The 22,762-nt window shown below is 45.2% G+C and overlaps 1 protein-coding gene across 1 annotated transcript in view; it reads right to left on the reverse strand.

Moving 5' to 3' along the window:
* Positions 1-481: 481 nt before the first annotated feature.
* MAP3K7CL (MAP3K7 C-terminal like) overlaps positions 482-22,762 on the reverse strand; it is a 33,795-nt gene continuing 11,514 nt past the window's right edge. The window contains exons 3-5 of the mRNA XM_066254985.1: positions 21,371-21,432; positions 11,548-11,663; positions 482-1,210 (exon numbers count right to left, since the gene is read on the reverse strand). Of these exons, the coding sequence (XP_066111082.1) occupies positions 1,030-1,210; positions 11,548-11,663; positions 21,371-21,432 (359 nt within the window). The 3' untranslated portion in view covers positions 482-1,029. The remainder of the gene's footprint in view (positions 1,211-11,547; positions 11,664-21,370; positions 21,433-22,762) is intronic.

Genomic DNA, 22,762 nt, shown 5'->3' on the forward strand with positions numbered 1-22,762 from the left:
TCCCAGGCCATCTTACTGTTTTAATCAACTCTTCTGGAAAAACACCTTAACACACGAAAGCATCTTATTTAGCATTAGAGCTGAGCCATTTATTTAGAAACCACAGTGTTTCCAAGGAAAAGGACTCCGCTGCTCTCTGGCACACGTGACCATAACTAAGAACACATTCCACGACAGTTCGCCAACCCCGACTTTGAGCACAAGCCTGGTCCAGAAAGAAATAAAACACAGACTGAAGGTTTTTATCGTGTTTAATGAAAAAGAAGTTACATGAATAGAAATAACATAAAACAAAGAGGTCAATTTGGAGCGGTATGGTGATAAGTAGGACAAGCGAAAATCATTTTCATTCTGAATTTACTCATCTGTTCCCATTCCTGACCCAAAACACTTTCTTAAATCCAAAACAAAGCAAGTTATAATTGCACTGATGTTTTCACGGCAACTCACTAAAGTCTCGGGGGGGGGGGGGGGGCGAGGGGGCAGCGGGGGAGAAACGCAGCCATGTCCCCGCTGCAGCAGCAGGTCCGCAGATGCTTCCCACACCCACGTGCTGCCTGCGGAGTTTCCACAAGAAACCTCTCAGGACGTGCGACTTTTGTTCCTGGGACGACTGCCCAGGGATCGAACCTGAGCGGTGAGCCTGAGCGCATGCGGAAAGCTGCGGATGTTGGGAGGGGAGCGCAGCTGAAACAGAACGCACGGATGCGGGACCGCAGGGAGCCTCCCCTGGGCTGCCTGTGGCCTGGTTCTGTGTAAGGTTCTTGGCGGCCTCAGTGTTCTATCCTCATGTGCGGTGTAACCCTATCTTTCTAAGTAAGAAAAAATGCCTTTGGAAACAAATGATAATCTCTGAAAACATACACGGGTAATAGGTTTGCTTTAATTATCTTGTTTAAAGTAAAATACCCCCGTCAGACTAGCCAGCACTGAGCTCGGGAGTGACGGTGGCCATGTGGGTGGCAGGCGTGATCGGTTCTGCTGGCATCCCCCGGGCCAGCACCAGCAGTCACAGGGGGCAATTCACGGCTAGGACGAGCCCTGTCTCTTCTGATACTGGATCCTCAGTTTCTCCAGCTGCTCCACGCACTGCGACTGGGCCAGCTTCAAGCTGCGGTTCTCTTCTGTCAGCGCCTCGAACTCTCGAGCCAGCTGGGCGGCGTCGCCCTTCTCCTTCTCCGCCTGCGCCAGCTTGGCGACCAGCTCCTTCCTGCAGCAGGGCAAGGAGCGGCACAGGGTGACACAGGGAGCGGCATAGAGTGACACAGGGGGGGGGCACAAGGTGGCACAGGCAAGGACGCGCAATGACACGCAGGACTCACGCGCACGGAGCGCCTCCACCCGCCCCTCTCACCTTGGGACACCTGCTTCCCCGCAGGTCCGCTTTCCCTGCCCGCAAGTCCTAGATCCCCTCTGCTAGCACACCCAAAATAGTAACCGTCTGCCAGAAAACGCTCCACAAACCTTCGACGGTCAAAAAAGCTTATCGTCCTGGGAGAAGTGTCTGTTCATGTTATTGATGTTGCCCCATTAAAAAAATAAAATTATTTAATAAAAAAATAATAATAATACAATTTTAAAAATAAATAAATAAAAAAGCTTATCGTTTTGAGAGTGCAACAAATTGTAAAAATTACAACTAGTTTAGAGGAAAACCTCAGAAAAATCTGTTTACATATAATGTAAAATGCCCTCTTATTGTCTTATGGGTAGGAGAACTATACTTTGTCCCTTAGCTGATCTTTGCCCTCCAAATTCAGTTATCTCACTTTGTTTTTTATTTCTGAGTTTAACAAATCTTCACTAGTTCTTCTAACTAAGAGTTCCACCTCCTTCCTGTAGTTATTTGCTATGCCTTTCCCTAGTCCTGATGTATATCTGGCAGCCCTAATTTACAAAACAATATCTGTACATGTATTGTACATACAGAATTCAGGAAGCAGGATAAGGTATCAAGGGACATTGTAGGTAAAGAAACTGAGTTCTCAGTTAAAAACAGTAATAATAATGATACACTGATGTAAATACACATGCAAAAGGAGCTCAGGATGTACAGTCCATGTTCAGATTTAATGAACCTGACACCGCAAGTCAGGCCCACACCCCTTATGTAGGTCATTTCATCCTCAACTGAATTCTCCCTTGCTCAACATGGCACTTGTCACGCTTCTTCCTTCCTTGCAGGATAAGAAACCCGAAAGCCCTGGCTGGTTGGCTCAGCAGTAGAGCGTCAGCCTGGCATGCAGAAGTCCCGGGTTCGATTCCCGGCCAGGGCACACAGGAGAGGCGCCCATCTGCTTCTCCACCCCTCCCCCTCTCCTTCCTCTCTGTCTCTCTCTTCCCCTCCCGCAGCCGAGGCTCCATTGGAGCAAAGATGGCCAGGGTGCTGGGGATGGCTCCTTGGCCTCTGCCCCAGGCGCTAGAGTGGCTCTGGTCTCAACAGAGCGACCCCCCGGAGGGGCAGAGCATCGCCCCCTAGTGGGCAGAGCGTCGCCCCCTGGTGGGCGTGCCGGGTGGATCCCGGTGGGGCGCATGCGGGAGTCTGTCTGACTGTCTTTCCCCGTTTCCGGCTTCAGAAAAATACAAAAAAAAAAAAAAAGAAACTCGAAGACCACTCCAGACAAAAGAGCTCCAAGTGACATCACTAGCGGTAACATCAACAGACAGCACAAAAGCACATCACCCTTTCCATGGTTTTCTTGCCCAACATGCAGGCAGCACACAACCTCAGACTGAGATAAATTCTACAGAATTCCTAGATATACACTTCTAAGGGTTAAGAACGTATTTAAAGAAGCTAAAGAGAAGTAATAACTGAATACAAGGTGTGATGCTGGACTGGAAATAAAAGTAGCTGTGGAGTACACAGCTGGGAATCGTGACTGATTTAAATGCAGACCATGAGCTAGAATAGATAATAGGTTTGTATCACCACTAAAATTCCTCATTTTAATTTCTGTTCTGTGGTAAGCGAGAGAATGCTCTTGTTCTTAGAAAACAGTCACTGATGTACTTAAGGCAATGGAGTATGAATATACAACAGGGAGAGGGGGTGATATACTCAGACACAAATTTCCTTCAGGCTGTTAATCTTGGAATCTTCTACAGTGTTTAGAATAAAAAGGGTCCAGGTAAATATTTGCTGAAGGAATAGTTGAAAAGTCAGATACCTCAGAGACAAATGGATAGTCTTGACTGGGGGTGGGAGGGGGACACAAACATGTAGTATGGTGCACAGATATGTGTTGTAGAATTAGGAAGCTGAAACCTGTATAATTATGTAATTATGTTAACCAGTGTCACCCCAACAAATTCAATTTAAAAAAGATGAGGAAAGAGAAATTCAAAGTGCTTAATTTCATTTAAAAAGGCACATAGCTGCCTGACCAGTCAGTGGCACAGTGAATAGAGTTTTGGACTGGGACACAGAGGACTCAGGTTCGAAACCCTGAGGTCGCCAGCTTGAGCACAGGCTCTCCAGCTTGAGCGCAGGGTTGCTGGCTTGAGTGTGGGATCATAGACATGACCCCATAGTCGCTGGCTTGAGCCCAAAGGACGCTGGCTTGAAGCCCAAGGTCACTAGCTTGAGTCCAAATTTGCTAGCTTGAGCAAGGGGTTACTCACTCTGCTGTAGTCCCCAGGTCAAGGCACATATGAGAAAGCAATCAATGAACTAAGGAGCTGCAACAAAGAATTAATGCTTCTCATATCTCTCCCTTCATGTCTGTCTGTCCCTATCTGTCCCTCTCTGACTCTCTCTCTGTCTCTGTCAAAAAAAAAAAAGAAGTCATATAGCTAATAAGAAAGAGCCAGCACCAAAGTATGCTTCTTATTAAATGTTTAGGGCTCATTACCTCTAAGCATAATTGAAGCAATGAATGTCGATAATTAAATATTAGTAAAGTTCCTTATGTAACTATCTTAAAGAAATTGGTTAGTACAGCATAGGAAATGTCGACACTAAATTGTGATAATTGCATGGTGCCAGGTAGGCACTGGAAATACCTGGAGGGACACTTTGTAAAGTCCATGACCATCTAACCACTGTGCTGCACACCTGACACTAATACAAAACAATATTGAGCCTGCCTCGTGGTGGCGCAGTAGATAAAATGTCAGCCTGGAATGCTGAGAGCACCAGTTCGAAATCCCAGGCTTAACCAGTCAAGATACATATGAGAAGCAACTACTATGGGTTGATGCTTCCTGCTCCTCCTCCTGCCTTTCTTTCTCTCTATCCTTTCTCTAAAGAGCAATAAATAAAATCTTTTTAAAAAAATATAATTTTAGGCCCTGGCTGGTTGGCTCAGCAGTAGAGCGTCGGCCTGGCATGCAGGGGGACCCGGGTTCAATTCTCGGCCAGGGCATATGGGAGAGGTGCCCATTTGCTTCTCCACCCCCCCCTCCTTCCTCTCTGTCTCTCTCTTCCCCTCCCGCAGCCAAGGCTCCATTGGAGCAAAGATGGCCCGGGCGCTGGGGATGGCTCCTTGGCCTCTGCCCCAGGCGCTAGAGTGGCTCTGGTCGCAGCAGAGCGACACCCCGGAGGGGCAGAGCATCGACCCCTGGTGGGCAGAGCGTCGCCCCTGGTGGGCCTGCCGGGTGGATCCCGGTCGGGCGCATGCGGGAGTCTGTCTGACTGTCTCTCCCCGTTTCCAGCTTCAAAAAGAAAAAAAAAAAGATAATTTTAAATGTTTTCTATAATTTAAAAAAAAATTGGCCCTGGCCGGTTGGCTCAGTGGTAGAGCATCAGCCTGGTGTGCAGGAGGCCCGGGTTCGATTCCCAGCCAGGGCACACCGGAGAGGCGCCCATTTGCTTCTCCACCCTTCCCCTCTCCTTCCTCTCTCTCTCTCTCTTCCCCTCCTGCAGCTGAGGCTCCACTGGAGCAAAGTTTGCCCGGGCACTGAGGATGGCTCTGTGGCCTCTGCCTCAGGCGCTAGAGTGGCTCTGGTTGCAACAGAGCGATGCCACAGATGAGCAAAGCGTCGCCCCCTGGTGGGCGTGCCGGGTGGATCCCGGTCAGGCGCATGCGGGAGTCTGTCTGACTGCCTCCCCGTTGCCAACTTCAGAAAAATACAAATACAAAAACAAAACAAAAAAAACTCTGACTTGCAAAAGCCATAGAAAAAAAATTTTTTAAAAAAATTAAGAAATTGATTAGTAAAACTTACATAAGTAAAAAAAAGGGTCATGCCTCTAAATCCTCTACCCATCAGGTCATCAATTTCTATTATTTTTTTTCCCCATTCAAGTCAACTGTATCACACAAATAATTAACGTTAAAATAGAGTTTTGCTTTCAAATAGTGGTTGAAGAGTTGAAATTCCCGGGTGTGACCATGGCTGCTGTCCATGTTCCCTATCTGACCTCATTTAAAACTAAAGTCAATAATAATTTCTTCCTTAGTAAAATCAAGATTTAATTGATAGGTTTCTAAATTAATCTCATGTATTTGATAGGCAATTATACACATATTGAATGAGTGCTGTCAAAACGTCTATCATCTCTTGTCCAAGCCCTATTATTTATGTAGACTTGTTTATGCTCATCTATTAGCAGTTCATGATTAATGCTGGCTCATCAAGCTACAGAAACAATCTTATAAGCAGATGATCTAAGAAAAAATCAATATCCTTAATTGGCTAGGATGTGGTCCTGCCTTTGAGTTCCTGTGTATCATTTATGCCATTCCCTTTGGATGAAGTGTGGGGTAGAAGACCACCATTGTGGGAAGTCAAGAGCTGTAACTGTTTTCCACACAATGCAGCTCACCAGGGAAAAGGCGTTCACCTTGGGTCCACCATGGACCAGCTGCAGTTCCCGTTCTAAACCACATTCTCAGGAAAGCTTCTATTTGCTAAAACAAATGGGGGAAGGGAAACTCCAAGTAAGTGCGTAAAGAGGGCATTGAAGCTCTGTGGAAGCTGAGCCCAACATTAAGGAGATTCTCTGTGTTGCAGGAAGTTGGGATGTGGGTTCATCATTAGGACAAATATTCCTCTGTTTCTAGACAGACCACTGCTGTGGTTGCTGGGACTTTCAAAACTGAATAAAGACTTTTATTTGGAAAAGGCAAAATCCTGGAGAGTTTTGCCCCAATGAGTTCAAGAGTTTGGGATAATATAATAATAGACTACCTTCATCACAGGGAGTGTTGTTTTAAATAGTGACTTAAACTACACTGTTGGTTCTTGAGAGACGTGTGCTCCATTATAAGCCCTTACACACAGGAGAGAAGGAGCAGGTGCTTAAAAATGACAGAAAGTATATGAACGTCTGTCTTCATTTAATGCGGGTGGAGGAGCAGTAAATGCTATTGAAATGGACGCTCTTGAAATGTGCTATTGAAAAGCACAGCCTGGATTGTGGTGCTGAAGCCCCACAGATGAATGATGCACAAGGAATAAATGAATTCCAAAGGCAACACTACACCCTTGGGGGGGGGGGGGAGTGCTACAATATAGAGTTCCTCAGCCTTGGCACAACGGATGTTCTGGGCCAGACAGTCTGCTGTTGGGTCTCTCCTGTGTCCTGACATCACAGAGGGTTTAACAGCACCCTCAACCTCGACTCACTAGGTGCCAGTGTTACCAGTTCTTAGCATCAAAACTATCTCCAGACATTGCCATTGTTTTGGAGGGTGGGGCACTGAGGAAATGGTCTGGTTAAGAACCACCATTCTAAAGAAAATACAGATCCCCACTATCACCACAAAAAAGTTAATTTTGGGATAGGAACAAGGTGAAGGGTAAAATACTTCCTCACTCTGCTCCCCTGGAGATCAGAGCCTTCTTCCTTAGCAAGGAAGTAAATATGTTGTCTCCTTTCCTGTGGCTTCAGGGTGAAGATCAGATGGAGAGGAGCCTAGCAACAAAATCCCAATGAAAAGAGATAAAATTGGACTTTCTCTGTTTGGCTATGGTCCAGTCCCCTGCCTGACACCCTTCCATCCTCAACCTTCAGAGGTTCCTCAGAACACATTTTAAAAGCCTCTGCCTTTGGGAATGTCCTAAAAAAATAAATTTTTCTGTCTAAACATTTGGAAACTTCAGAATAAAATAAATACCATAACTAAAATCAAAACAAAACAGGACTACTCTAGACTACACTTCTACAAAGTATACTGCTCCTTGTCCTTCAAACACAACAGCATAGCGTTTCATCCGGGACAATCAAATAGCTTCTTCTTTAAAAAAGATAAAATAGTCCATGTGGCACAAAGCAACCTTTACTAATTGTAAATCTAATTATAGATCTAATTGTTGTTTAACGATACATATTGAAACTTTCTGTCAAACAATTCAGTAATAAATTTCAAAAGTCATAAAATGCCTATATCTCACTTCTATGTGTTTCTGTTACATACACAAAACTATATATGTTCTATAAAGAGCTTATAATATTTACTGGAAAAAAGCATGTACACATTTCATGCTACTATATACATAATTATATAAAAATATTCACATGCAAAGGTCTAGAAAATATAGACAAAAATGATAGCAGGAATTCTGTAAAGATGTAAGAATTCTTGGGTTTTTTGTTTGTTTTTACAGAGACAGAGAGAGAGAGTCAGAGAGAGGGATGGATAAGGACAGACAGACAGGAATGGAGAGAGATGAGAAGCATCAATCATCAGTTTTTCTTTGCGACACCTTAGTTGTTCATTGATTGCTTTCTCATATGTGCCTTGACCGTGGGGGCTACAGCAGACCGAGTAACCCCTTGTTCAAGCCAGCGACCTTGGGTCCAAGCTGGTGAGTTTTTGCTCAAACCAGATGAGCCCACACTCAAGCTGGTGACCTCGGGGTCTTGAACCTGGGTCCTCCGCATCCCAGTCCAACACTCCATCCACTGTGCCACCGCCTGGTCAGGCTCTTGGTAATTTTTTTAAACTTTTACTAATATTGCCATTTTTTTCAATTAAGAAGGAAAAAATTCAAATAAAAGTAAGAACAAGCTTTTCTTACATTACTGATCAATGGACCAAAATTCTTTAAAAACTCATTCTGTGCTGAGTTTATAATCCTAGAAAAAGTTTACCCATCCAACACCATGATTCCAAATAATAGTTATAATCAATTATTCTTGATGCTCTGTAGTCTCCCAAACGTGATCCAGGGAGACACCCTCTGGAGATGGGAGAGAAGTTCAGCCTAACGTGGTCCCTGTGACTCCAAGGAATCAACTAGCCTGAAACACCTGAGCTAGTCTCCCTCAGTGCCCAGCAAGTACTAACGAATGACCAGAGGCAATGTGATCAGTGACACCCCAGAAAAAGATGGGAAGAAACTGTTATCCAGATCATCAAACGAGGAGAGTCAGTTAGTGAGGCCAAATCCTTTTAGCCCAATGCATCCTGCTTGAAAATAAACGTTGTTTAGGAAAATATCTGTTGCAAAGAGAATTTCTGCTTCGGGAAAGTGTTAAATGAAAACAATGATCACCAATAAGCCTTGGAGGACCAACTTCATTATTTACAAATATAAGATATAACCATACTTCCTATTTCAACCATTTATCTTAGCGTTTATTGCTGATACTGACTCTACATCTTAAATACAGTGTGTCTGTTATGTCATGGTGCACTTTTGACCGGTCACAGGAAAGCAACAAAAGATGATAGAAATGTGAAATCTGTACCAGATAAAAGGAAAACTCTCCCAGTTTCATACTTACTCAGTGCAGTTCGATGTAGGCTCATGCACAGATATTTTAGGGCTCCTTAGGTAGCTATCCCGTATAGCCTCTACTGACTCATCACTGACTGATGATGGCCTACCAGAACGGGGTTTCTCCACCAAACTGCCAGTTTCCTTCAACTGCTTATCCCACCGAGTAATGTTATTCCTATGTGGTGGCACTTTGTTATAAATGCGCTGATATTCACGTTGCACTTTGGTCACGGATTCAAATTTAGCAAGCCACAGAACACACTGACCTTTCCTCTGTACCATCCACATCTGGACTGGCATGGCCGTGGGTTGCTCTGCTGTATACACAGTATTACATCATCATCTGCACATGCACACATGCTGCCACATCATCCTACAGAAACTGGGAGGGTTTTCCTTTTATTTGGTGCGGATTTCACATTTCTATCGTCTTTTGTTGCTTTCCTGTGACCGGTCAAAAGTGTACCATGACTTTACAGACACACTGTATAGACCATAGACGCTACAAATAAAATGTGTCCATGGAGGATGCTACTATCTTCTATAATTGCCACTCTAAATCACCTGTGTGCAGCTCCATGCTCGGTGGTTGGATTCAAGGTGTCCCAGAGTATTCATGTCTATTGGGAGCTACACACAGCCAGAAGGCTAGGACAGAGCTTACATGGACAATACTACTAGCACCACCTACAAGGGCCAGGAGAATCACCTCAGTGGCTTTTTTTTTGCTCAGGCACAGAGCTGACCCTGCGATGGCTGAGGCAGGGGAGTCTTCCTCTGAGAGGGAGAAGGGGACACTGCGGGCTGGAGCACGGTGCCGCGTGGGCAGCATTAGGAAAAGTGGTTGGGCCAGTGTCCTCAGAGATGAGGGGTGAGAACACTCTACAGAAGCACCAAGGCCACGCTAGGTCAGTCTTGAAGCCCAGGCCAAGCACGGCCTCCTTTCCTAGTGACGGAAACCACAAGTGGTCCCACCAGCTACAGTGTTACACTGACCAAGATTTGGAGTCCCGAGTCCCATGCCCAAATGGCAGAAGCTGGAATGAAAAAAAAAAGAAATTTGAGAGACTTTATGAAAAGAAAGGAAAAAATAACAAAAGAATTTGGCCTTTTGCCTCACATCTAGCTGGTTATTTAGAAAGGCCTGTGAGTAGCTGAGTGGGGGTCTAGCCAACATTTTTGTGGTTTGGCAGGCTGTACAAAGGACTTCCACTGGTCCACTGGCCACCTTCTTTCTAGAAGTCAACTTTGCCTTTTCTTATTTTACTGCCATGGGGGGAGCACAGCTGTTATTACTCCGACCACAGGCAGCAGGGATATTTCAGCAAACACCAGATGAGTCACTCTCGCACTGTTAGCACAGCGCATTTTTTAAAAGCAACGTACAAAAATATAAACTTACAGGTTGTGTAACTTAGTGAGTGAGTCTTCCATTGCCCCCAAAGTAAAGAAGCACAATTTGGTTCATTTAGATAACAAAGTCCTCCAAGACTTCAATAGAAGGAGTTTACAAATTAATATATAACTACCTGTTGTTTCTGTCGTGACACCACAGTTCACACACACGCCCATACACACACAGTCTCACGGAAGCATACACACATACTCAAGTACACATACAGTCTCACACTCACATAATTTCACACATACACGATCTCACAGACACATACTCACAAACATGCTCTCATACACACACTCACTAACACAAACACTCACACTCTCATGTTCACACAATCTCACACACACTGTCACATACACACTCATATATTCACACACTCACACTTATACTCACAAACACACTCACACACAGTCACATGCACTCCCACACACTCACATGTGCACACTTACACTCTCACATACACACTAACATGTACACAGGAAGAGATGTCTGCAGGCTGCAGGCTACACACACCCTCCTGTACCCCCACCACCAGTAACATTATTCATCAGCATCTCCAGCTCCTTCACGAAACTTTCTTAGGACCCAGATCACATGTGAACATTCAGTCTGCACACTCCAGTCAACCTGAACACGCAGACCAACAAGAGTCTCAGGCACATGAGAAGGAAGCTGTGCTTTTACCTCATAAACATCTTTGATCCCTATCACCAGAGTCCAGGTAGGAGTTTATGTTTGAGAGGGAGCAAAGCAAGAAGGGAAGGAAGGGTCTGCCAACTGCTGAGGTCGCCCCGAGAGAGCAGAGTCCGCAAACCTCGCCCTTCACTGTGTGACCTGTCCCAGCACCATGCTGGGTCTCCAAAGAGTCCCAACAATGTCAAATTTCTCAAAACAAAATATAGTTCACTTGCTTTGATTTAAATCTTAAGTAATAAATATACAGGATCTGTTTCTCCAGCAAGAGGAAGGGGAGGAGCAGCAAGTTAAACACAGTATGTTTGGACTCAACATACATGTGTCACCCGCACCCAGCCCCATCTCAGCGGGGACCACCAGGTAAGCGTTTGGTACAACCCACCCGCAGCCACAGTGTGCAGGGGTGCGTTCTGGCACGTTCACAGGGAACAGAGTTCAGCTCTGGGTGGTATTTTGGCATTTTAATTTCTTGAACTTGATGCTTGAAGTTTTTGATGCTTACTAAAAACTTAAATGTTGGGGAAGGAAGCACCCTTCAGTGGTGAGGGTTCCTCTCACTGCTCTTAAAGTAAAGCACTGAACCTACAGCCCTGCCACCTGGGTCATTTCTGTGACAAACAGGACAGACATGGAAGTTGCCTAGCAACCTCAAAATCCCAGGACGGTGCCCATGCCCGTGTCTTTCATCCCCACCTGCCCCCACAGCAAGCAGGACAGTGCCCGCCCCGCATCCCTCGTCCCCACCCGCCCCCACAGCAGGCAGGACAGCCCACACTTACTTTCTCTTCTCCAGCAAAGCGATCTCCTTCTTGACCTCGTGGTATTCTTCCGCAATCTGGCAGTGCTGCTGGAACACCTGCATGGACTCCAGGGAGTCATGACGTGGTGGCAGGGGCTTCACAACAACAAGGAAAAATCAGTCCATGTCCTTGTATCAGAATAAAGAACCAACCGCTCTGCTCCCCTGACGGTCTCAGGGGGTGTTGGCATGAGAATAGCATTGTCAGTTAACTCGAGGCAGAATCCTCCTGACTCGACTGGACCACAAACAAAGAGGTGGGGTGACAGACCCCCATTCACTTCCAGAGTCATTCAGGCAGCCTCAGCCCAGAGCTGAGAGACCCCCTCACACAGACGTGTCATCACCTGCCATAAGTCTCAGGCTCTGCCTGCCCTCAGCAGTCCTGACCTGTGCCTTAGAGAGTGCCCTGATGGGGACGTCAGGGTTCTGTCCCAAAGCCCCAGTCTGGAGACATCACCTCACCTGCAGGAGTAGCCCTACAGGAAAGGCTCTCTTCTGAGAAATTCCCCAAACTGAAGCAATGCCGCTGGGCCAGGAGTAAGGTTTGTAGGGGTTAACAGACGAAGCGCAAAACCAAATCCAAATAAAACACGCATGTAACACGTGAGGCCAAGGAGAGCACAAATTCTTCGCCTTCCTCCCATTCCTGAGGGTCTCAGAAGCCAGCATGGCAACCCTAGATAACTGTGATGTGTCAGAAAGCCTACTTCAGGAAGTTATCTTTTTAAAAGAACCAACTTTCCTTGGGTTTATAACTCCAATTTCTAGTTAGCAACACGTTATTAAACCATTATTTTTTAAAGCACTAGTTAATAGTGTTTTAAGCATTTTTAATCACTCTTTAATTATTTATTTTTAAAATGTTATATAATATCTGATGAATAGGGCTCCTTTAGTCTAACCTTTTCTTCACTGTGCTCTACACAGGTAAGGTGTGTGTCCAACAGTCATATTCTTACCTTTCTTACATTAGTAACTTGAGAACCAATGAATTTCTTATTGCTCCCTCCTCTCATTACATTCTGCAAGGGCTATCTTAATTTGGGTGTCATATTTAGGGACCCCACCCAGGATGCAACAGAAATTCAATAGAGTTTATGTCATAGACGAGACGATCCTTCTCATTTATCATGAAGCTTCTGACTAGAGGTCTTATAAAAAAAATAAAATTCAAAGTATATCTGGAGGACATTTACCTTCCTGTGGAACCTCTGTTGTTCCACATGGAAAATTTAATAAACATTACATTCTGTAGCATTTTTCCCAACTGCCCCCGGAAAATACCCTCAGTAGAGCTCAGCCTGTCAGGACCATCGCCCCTTTCTATAGAGAAATAAATTGAAAAGTGGTGCTGGGCAGAATTACAGTACAACTCACCCCATGAGATAAAGCTATTGCCAAAGGAATTCAGAATGTCTGGCTCTTCCAAGTCTGCCCTTGAACTCACCACCCTCATCAATTCTCACCTGTTTCACTGGCAAATTACCAGGTATAACAGTCAGGAGAATGAAAGCCATTTACTCTGGGCAGCCTAGCCAAGCCACTGTAAAGTCACCCAGGCCCTATTACAGGATTCGCAGGTTGGGAGGCCCTGAGACTCAGTACATCTGTGTCCTGTCCTTATGAAATTGGCAAACTACGCTCAGTTCAGTTCATAACTTGCCAGGTGTAAGGAACTGAACCACAAATTCAACATAGATATCTCTGTGATAGCCACAAGATTCAGGACTCTGTAAAAGTAAAAAGATTTGTGTGCATCAAAGGGCATCAATGAGTGCAGCCGCAACAAAGGGGGTACTGTCCTTTGTTGCTATAATTAAAAAGGAAAATTGATCATTAGATATATAATTTTATTTCTTTTTTAAATATTTTTTTAATTTATGGACACTAGAGAGGGAGGAAGGGGGAGAGAGAGAGATCCAAAAACATCTATCAGTCCTGTATCTGCCCTGACCAGGGAGCGAACCAGCAACCTCTGTGATTCTGGATGACACTCTAACCAACTGAGCTATCCATCCAGGGCAAATATACAATTTTATTAAGAAGAGCAAGGCCTCTTTCCCTGCCCCCTTAGGTTTTTATTAAATGGGAATTTTTCATGGGTTCTTTTTTTATTAGCACTTCTTAATTGCGGAAAACTCGAAGACATTATTATGTATAGGTATACTGACAAGGGTATTTGAGGATAGAGTATTTCAGGATATGGTCAGCGTTCTCACATGCTCACAGCAGGATGACCATGCTAGTTATACATAATATTTTCAAGGTTTCCCACAAGTAAGAAGTGATGCCAGTTTTAAAAGAACAAGCCAAAAATGCTCAGTGCTCAGTATTTCGGGAATGAAGGGGGCCAGTTTCTCTCAGCTTCCAGGTCCTGCAAGCTCTGTCTGCACCCCCACCTAACAACCTCAGCACCACAGTGAGGTCCCCAAATATGCATGAAAGCACTAAGGAAAAAGGTGTTTTTTTAAAGCGAGGACGGAAGTTATCATGCACAACCCTCCACAACATTGTAAAATTACTGTGTTGGTTGCCAGGGGCCAGGGGAAGGGACGAGGCATTGCTGTTTAATGGGTAGGGTTTCAGCTCTGCAAGATGGAACAGTCCTGCGGGTGCCAAACAGGTGTGTGAATGTGCTCACCCCACTGAATTGTGCACCCAGAGAGGGCTGAGATGGTCACATTTATGTTATGTGTTTTTACCAAAAAAAAAAAAAGAAAGTTGATGTAAAAAAGTTATCATTAAATTGTGCTTCTGCCCCAGCCCATCTTCTGAACTCTGCTACCAGTATTCCCCATCTGAGGCTCTCTTCATTTGCACCCAAACTGTCTCCCCAGAGAATTTAAATGCTTCGTCCCTTTATAATCTGGAGCCACGAACCCCAATGTTTCCAGACAAATCAAAGCACCCTCTGCTCAGCAGGACCCACTGTCCAAAGAAGGCACTCGACATCAGTAGACATACACACTAGCCCGGGAAGCTCACCAAAGGACATTTAAACACAGGTGTTCTTGCCCTGGCCGGTTGGCTCAGTAGTAGAGCGTCGGCCTGGCGTGCAGAAGTCCTGGGTTGGATTCCCAGCCAGGGCACACAGGAGAAGCGCCCATCTGCTTCTCCACCCCTCCCCCTCTCCTTCCTCTCTGTCTCTCTCTACCCCTCCCGCAACCGAGGCTCCATTGGAGCAAAGATGGCCCTGGGCGCTGGGGATGGCTCCTTGGTCTCTGCCCCAGGCTCTAGAGTGGCTCTGGTCACCGCAGAGCGACCCCCCCACCCCGAGGGGCAGAATATTGCCCCCTGGTGGGCAGAGCGTCGCCCCCTGGTGGGCGTGCCGGGTGGATCCCGGTCGGGCGCATGCGGGAGTCTGTCTGACTGTCTCTCCCCGTTTCTAGCTTCAGAAAAATACTAAAAAATTAAAAAATTTAAAAAAAAAATAATAAACACAGGTGTTCTTATCACAATAGGAATTCTTGTGAATGAGAGATTATTAAAGTATTTAGGTTTCACATCTGATTAAAAAGTAGAACCATAGAGTAATGAAATGTGACATTCTGTGTGACATAGAATGCTCACATTGCTTTGTGATATAATGTGTTTATATGTAGCATCTCAAGGTCCTCATTAAGAGTGACCTTGCCTCCTTATAATCCCTCAAAATAAGAGTCAATATATGACCAATAGAGTCCATTGACATTTTTGCCTAAGAAAATAGATCCCTAAAATTCAAGCACCAGAATCAAGTTTCCAATTTAAAACAGAGCAATCAGTAAGCTTTCGTTGTGTGACATATGAGACACGGGCACTCATGAATTAACTGGCTGTGCGTGAGTTTAAGACACTGTTTAATGTGTGTCCACACTGAAAACTAAAAAATATCTTAGAAGAAAGCTTGTGATGACTGGATAAAGCAGTCTACTAACTTCTTGGAATAAGAATTAACACTTTTATTTTTGTTTCGATTCTCAACGCTCAATTTTAACTATTCTTGTCCAAGAGATTGTTGTAGTGTTAATTCAGGCTGGAAATTAACTCTTCATGCTGATGGTGAATTTCTTTTTGCATCAAAAGAGGAAGATTGTCTTATTGTCTCCATAATTAGCTACTTCCTCCTACACTTTGGATACATTTACCCCACACTCTTCCTTGAAGAGTGAAATATTACATTCCAAGGAAAAGAAATCCAAAGACACTTGATTTGAAAATGAACAGGCGAAGGACCCTTCACATACAAGTGCACAAACTCACAGGATCACGGGAAACTGTTCGGATGCACCCAATGCCACGGTGTCCATCCTACTCACAACACAGCCAGTTCTGAGAAGGTTAAAGTGAGACATTCTGCTAACTGTGCCTTAAGCCAACTCTGAAACACTTTTCCAAGACACAGACCAGGGTTTGCATGAGGTCAGAACCCAGGAGGGCACTTCCTCCTCCCCACTCTCCCCCATCTCCACCTCCTCCAGCTGCTACTGGGGACAGAGCTTCCAAGGGCTTTAAATTACAAGGCAGTGCGGTGTGCTCTGCTCTCTCTCGTCTCCACCCCACTCATCAGGACCGATTTAAAAAGATGAAGTAACAGAGAAACCACAGCCTCCTGTTCCAAGAATGCCAGCTTGTGCCACGCCATCCCTGCTGTCTGCCCGGCCATCAGTTTATAGCAAGCTCCTCCCGAAATGGACTCAGTCCCCTGGAAAGGGCCCCGTGGGAAAGGACTGGGCCAAGCGGCTCTCCACAAGGGGCAAAGCCAGCTTAAGCGTTTCCGTTTTCTACTTGGCTTCTTCAAATACTACTGGCCCTGTCCACTTCAAAAATGTAAAAAGTTCATTTTCCTCTCCCAGCTTCCCACACATAAGGTATATTTAGGAAGCCAAAAGTTCTACAGTTGCTGAGCAGACTTTGTATTTATTCCTTTATTCTCAATATTACCTTTATTTTGGGAGGCACTTATTACAATGGGGATATTTGGTTTAAATTTATGTTGCATTTTATTGCCCCAGAATTAACAAGCATAATTTGTTAAAATTAAATGGGAAAACATACTCAGAACTGATTGCAATATTTGAAAACACTGTTATGTTAGAATTTTAAACATCTTTTATATACTTTAAGCACTGTCATTTCTGCAGTATTTACGTATGGCCAAAGTCAGCATTGGTAAACACATAGCATTTCCTGTACCCTACATAACATTGGAATGAACAATATTTAAGTCATTTCTATTGACAAAAGCAATGTTAAAAGGGGTGATACCTCAAGAGTGTCTCAAACTTTTCCTATGAGACATATCCTAATGACCACTGGGCTTATCAAAAAAATAACTAATTAATTAAAGGCACCATTGCAAAGCTCCAAGGATCACTATATACACTGCTCACAAAAATGAGGGGATATTTTCTCGCTTCATATTCATTTTGAAACATCCCCTCATTTTTGTGAGCGGTATATTTTCTCTGTGGTCACAGCAACCAAAGAACAATGTAAGATCTCACAACATGTCTGAGAGGAAGGAAAGCAGCCGTCCCCAGTGTTGGCTGCAGGACTAGTTCTTCCGAGCTGCCTTTCCTGCTGGGTGTCAGGAAGCCGGATGCTGAGTCTCCATTTCCTATGCTCTCCCTTCCCACCGATCAAGCAGCACATTGAAAGCCAGACTTGAAAGAAGTTTCTGGAGAGTCTACTTGGACAACAAGAAATTATAGTACACAACTCAGGCTATGCACTGTTTATTTGTGGAGGTGACATCAGTTTCTGGACTTATCAGACTCTGCCTGAGAAGAGGCAAGTTCAATGTGTACCACGGAGACTCCTGTCACTGTCCCCTCAGATGAGAGGTAGGACTTGGATGGAGAAGGCGAAACTATTGCTCAATTTGCTTAAAAAAATTAAAAAGTCATATTGCTTTCCAAATGCCTTAACCTCACGAGAAGAAGATAGCGTCAGAACCGCTATCTCTCACTCAAGAATCCAAGGAGATGCTCCTCTTATTTTATTTGACATGCAATTTCAAATTCTTAAATGCTTCACCCAATAAACAATCTCATTAGAGCAGGGAATTAACATAAAGTGAGTGATTATTGTGCCAAGCACTGAGCTAGCTCTACTCATTACCACATTCAATTCCCACAACAACATGAGCAATATTATCTCCACTTTGTGGTTCACAAAAGTGAGTTTTAGGGAGAGTAAATAGCAATTCCCCAGGTCACAGAACTAGTCAGTGTGGAGCTGAGCTCCAAATCAGGCCGACAGATGCCAGTGCCCCTTGCTGCCCATCAGGAAGTTTATTAGACCCATTCGTTAGCACGTCCTCTACCCACTTATAAAGACATAGTCCTCATTCCAATGTTAATACATAAGATCACACTGCAGCTTAGTCCTGGCCCAGATCCTTGGCTTATTAAAGGACTGTCCCATCCTTCAGAACGGACAAGAAGGTCCGTCATTACCTGTCTCAACTGGAAGGCAACAGAGGCTTAGAGAAGCGCAATGATCTTTCATTGATTCTTAGAAATGGATGTGAAATTGGGCCTCTGTGAGGTCAAAACTAGGTCTGCCCCAACACTGCCCCTAATGGGCACAGAGAATTTAGAAACTCATTTCCAGGAAAGGAATGCACACAAAATAGAATCGACCTACCACCTGCTCTGGGCCGCAGTCCACTGCCCACAACTGGGTATCCTAAGGAGATGTTCAGTTAACACCTGCCTTGCCCCCAGGTCTCTCGCCCAGCGTTCTGCATTAATAGAGACATCAAGAGCAGTGTTGTCACTGCTATTCTCGCACAAGGCTTTTTTTGGCTTCTGTGAAAATAGAAGCACCACGACTTACATGCTCAAACATGTCCACATTCTTGGCAAAGCAACAGAAAAATCCTGGGGGTCAAGTTGGTGATGGTGTAGCCACCAAATAGCTGTTTTATAGCTGCGTTTTATAAATGACGAAAAAATGTGTCACGGATGTCAGAATGTCAGAATAAATTTCTTAAGATTGTTCTATGACCACACTAGGGTGACCTTGCCAACCAGAAACCAAAAAACAAATCTACAGCTACCGATGCCAATGAAGCTGTCTGCAGGCTCCACACCAGGTGTCAGGGAAAAAAGAGCTACCTAGACCAGAATCAGAGAGCCTGGCGTCCTCTGAACTGGAAAACATATTTTGGCCAAAATCTGACCTTATACTTCTCATCTCAAGGAGAGGCGTAATGGTCAGCCAACATGATTGTTGCAAGGAGCAGATGAGACATTTGTGGGAAGCACCATAGCCCAGCAGTACTTATGGGCATGGGTGTGACCCACATCGAGAGTGTTCAGTGGGCAAGGCTGGCACTGCTCCTATTCATAGGCAGGTTGTAGGCTCCAGTTGAGATGAGATCAGTTCTTCCTCCAACAAACAGTTACAAGCACGGCCACTCCATGTGCCTTCGAAACCTAATGTATATTCCTCCACAAAGGGCTGTGATGATCGGGAGAATGTCAAGGACAGCCTGCTCCCCACAGTGGATTGTTTCTTTTGCACAGAAAGCATTTCCACAGGTTTCAGTGCTGACACTTCCTGCTGCAGAACGGCTGAGTTTATACACCTATGCTAACGCAGGCAGAAGATTCTACTTCTCAACAGCGCTTTCTGTGCTGGCTTCCCCCTCTCTGTCCCCACCATTACACGCCTGGCATGCCAATAAAGTAACAGGCAACAGCCTCCGGCAGAAGCAGCCCTAACCAAATGGCTGACACCTGGTAAATGCTTGTCACACACTCAGTCACAGTCTTCACCCAACACACAGCAGTTACTTATATGCCAGGAATGTTCTCTCTGCTCATGAAGAGGCAGCCACATCCAAAGGGTCAGATATGAGCCAGAAGGCAGCCTCTCAGCTGCCTAACTCGTGAAGGACCAGTAAAGATAAACTCGTCTTGCTCAATGAAAATAATTAAATAGAGTTAATTTCTAAAATACATGAAGCGGAATTAAAGCTATAAAAATGAGTGCTTTAACAGAAAAATTACGTGGAAAGTTGCCAGGGGTGCTATGACTGCTGTGGAGAATGACTCACGAGCCAGAGAAGACCATTCATATTCCCAAAGGAAGAAAAAGTACTTTTGCTAATACAGAAAAAGATAATTAATCCACAATTTGATGGGGGAACAAGAGCCTTTTACTGTGTGTTTCAAAACATGTTTACTCTCTATTGTCATTTAACTTCCATGACAAACAGCTTTGAGATGATGGTAAAATAAAGCTGAAAGAATTGTGACAGAAACTAACATACAGTTATTCTCTTACAATCCCAAACACGCCACCAGCAGCACCAGACACAGCCCCTCAGGGAAGCCAGAGTCTAAGCAAGAACGCTGCACCGTGTGAGCATGCTGGATGGAGATGCAGAGGGCAGGGCGTGAAAAGAAGAGGAGTTGGGGAGTGTGGTTGGACATCAGGGATCAGGACTGCGGGCTGAAAACCCCATGTGGGATGGGGAAGAAGAGAGAGAGAGGGAAGCGGGAGCTGCAGTAGAAATTTAGAGAACAGAGCTATTTCTTGACAGTTGGGTGTCCCAACTCAAGTGACTCCAGGGGACCAGGGACAGCCACCAACAGGAAAGCAAATGTTAGGGCCTGCTGGGAACTGGAGGTTGAAGACCTTCCCAAAGATTTTCAAAAGCAACACTGAGATAAACGTAAGTGGTGACTAAGTACATGACTGTGTACAAGATTCGAGACCCCTGTGAGACCTGCAAAGTGGACATTGGACCCAAGACCCATGTCCAGGCTTTGTAGGTGGAACTTCTTCCTAGAGCCGTGATTGCCTGGAATCACTATCTATCATCTAAAAAGACTAGAACTGTCCCAAGTTAGCTCCCTTCAAATCATGCTGCTATATTAAAATGGGATATCTTCACTAGATCATTCATGACTATGCACATATATATTGTCCTCATGGGTCAAAGCAGACAGTATTCAATAGGTTTAACCTAAAACAATTATATTAATAATTCTATTCTGGCCTGACTGGTGGTGGTACAGTGGAGAGAGCATCAACCTGAGACACTGAAACCCCAAGGTTGCCAGCTTGAGTGCAGTCTCATCTAGCTCGAGCGCAGGCTCACCAGCTTGAGCATGGGGCTGCTGGCTTGAGTTTGGGATCATCGACATGACCCATGGTGGCTGGCTTGAAGCTCAAGGTCACCAGCTTGAAGCCCAAGGTTGCTAGCTTGAGCAAGGGGTCACTGGCTCAGCTGGAGCCCCTGGTCAAGGCACGTATGAGAAGCAATCAATGAACAACTAAAATGATGTAACTATGAGGTGATGCTTCTCATCTCTCTCCCTTTCTCTCTCTCTTTCTCTTCTACCCTTCTCTCTTATAATATAAAATAAAATAATTATATTCTTTTAAAAACTATCAGAGAACTAGGGAGGTGGGAGTAGAGAAAGAAAGATTATTCTTAATTCACCACACGTGACGTCTCCTCTGCATCGTTTTTAACTAAAACACTAACCTGACCCAACGCCACTGCACTGCCTGGAGAATCTACAGCAAAAGGAAGCAAGGACCACGTGTTCCAGGCCCCAGTACTCCCCAAGAACAGGAGCTGGTTTACCGGTGCGATCCTGAAGTCCAGGTGATGTAGCTGGATGAACAGGCAGGGACACTGCACCAGACCTTTGGCCTGACTTTGCAGCTCTAGACATGCACAACTTGATGGCCTGAGAGCGCCCCTCTGCCTCCCTCGCCCCGTTAGGCTTTCCCCACCTCATCCATGCAACCCTGTAGAAGGAAGAAAGAAGAAGCAAGACTAAAAGAGGTCTTACCTGCAGCTGCTGGTCTAGTTCTGGAAAGACCAGAGGAGTAGGGTCCTTAGGAGGTGTGTCATCTGAAACACAAAAATACAACGACCTTCACTATAAAGCCCTCTCTCTCACAGAATGGCCCTGTATTATTGTCATCACTCTAGTTGAGGACAGACAGAGTGCAAAAAACAATTGTGCTTGTGTTGATACAGAAGGACTAAGAGCTTAGTTGGCCAGACTAAAGTTCTGCAAATGTTCTCTGGCAGTTCTCCAAAGAAGAAATACTATTTGTATTATAACACTGTTATGTTAGTCAAAACAAAAATACATATATCTGCCTGACCAGGTGGTGGCACAGTGGATAGAAGGTTGACCTGGGACACAGAGGACCCAGGTTCAAAACCCTGAGATTCTCGACTTGAGCATGGGCTCACCAGCTTGAGCATGAGGTCACTGGCTCGAGTGTGGGATCATAGATATGACCCCATGGTTGCTGGCTTGAGCCCAAAGGTTGCTGGTTTGAACCTCAGTGTTACTGGCTTGAGTCAAGGTCACTGGCTTGAGCAAGAAGTCACATGCTCTGCTGTAGCCCTCCGGTCAAGGCACATATGAGGAAGCAATCAATGAACAACTAAGGTGCCACAACAAAGAATTTATGCTTCTCATTTCTCTCCCTTCCTGTCTGTCTGTCCCCATTTGTTCCTCTCTCTATCTCTCTTGCTAAAAATAAATAAATACATACATATATCCTATACAGGCCTCAGTGGGACAGAGAGGACATGTTAGTGAAAACTAGAAGAGAGTTCTGCTCCGAATGACCAGGGTGGCTGGTTTTGATAGTTTCACCCTTACCACAAACCCCTACTCATGGGCAACTAACCAGGGCCCATCCTGGGTCACAACAGAAAGGGCAGCACCCCACCTAGCCCAGCACACGGCCCAGATGCAGAGAGAGATGGGCACCTCTGTCTCCAAACCGACACTGGCAGGTGTTTCTGAATGAACAGGATGAACAGGTACAGATCTCAGAAGCATTAGGGGAAACCTGAGAGAAGTGTGGCCTAAAACACCCCAGTCACCCCCCAAATCTCCTCAAAAGCAGCCTGCCACAAGGGTCCTGGCAAGAGCAGTCAACTCCTCTGTCACCAGGTCCAGTGGCAACTCATTTCCTTTTCTCTCCTGCTGACAACGCCTCCCCAGGACATCAGACTAGGAGACTAAGACAGAATACAGGCTTGCACATTGGCACAGGTAAGGGGAATGTGTCACATGTTGCTGTCCCACCCCTAGTCACCACAGCTAGGTGAGCACTGTGGGGACAGAAGCCACATCTGCGAAGACAGAGCAGACAGTGCATGTTGGAAGGTGAGAGGAGCCAGAGAGGAAGCCGGATTTCCTGGGACTGCCTTCACG

Source organism: Saccopteryx bilineata, chromosome 2 (assembly GCF_036850765.1).
Source record: "Saccopteryx bilineata isolate mSacBil1 chromosome 2, mSacBil1_pri_phased_curated, whole genome shotgun sequence".
NCBI lineage: Eukaryota > Metazoa > Chordata > Mammalia > Chiroptera > Emballonuridae > Saccopteryx > Saccopteryx bilineata.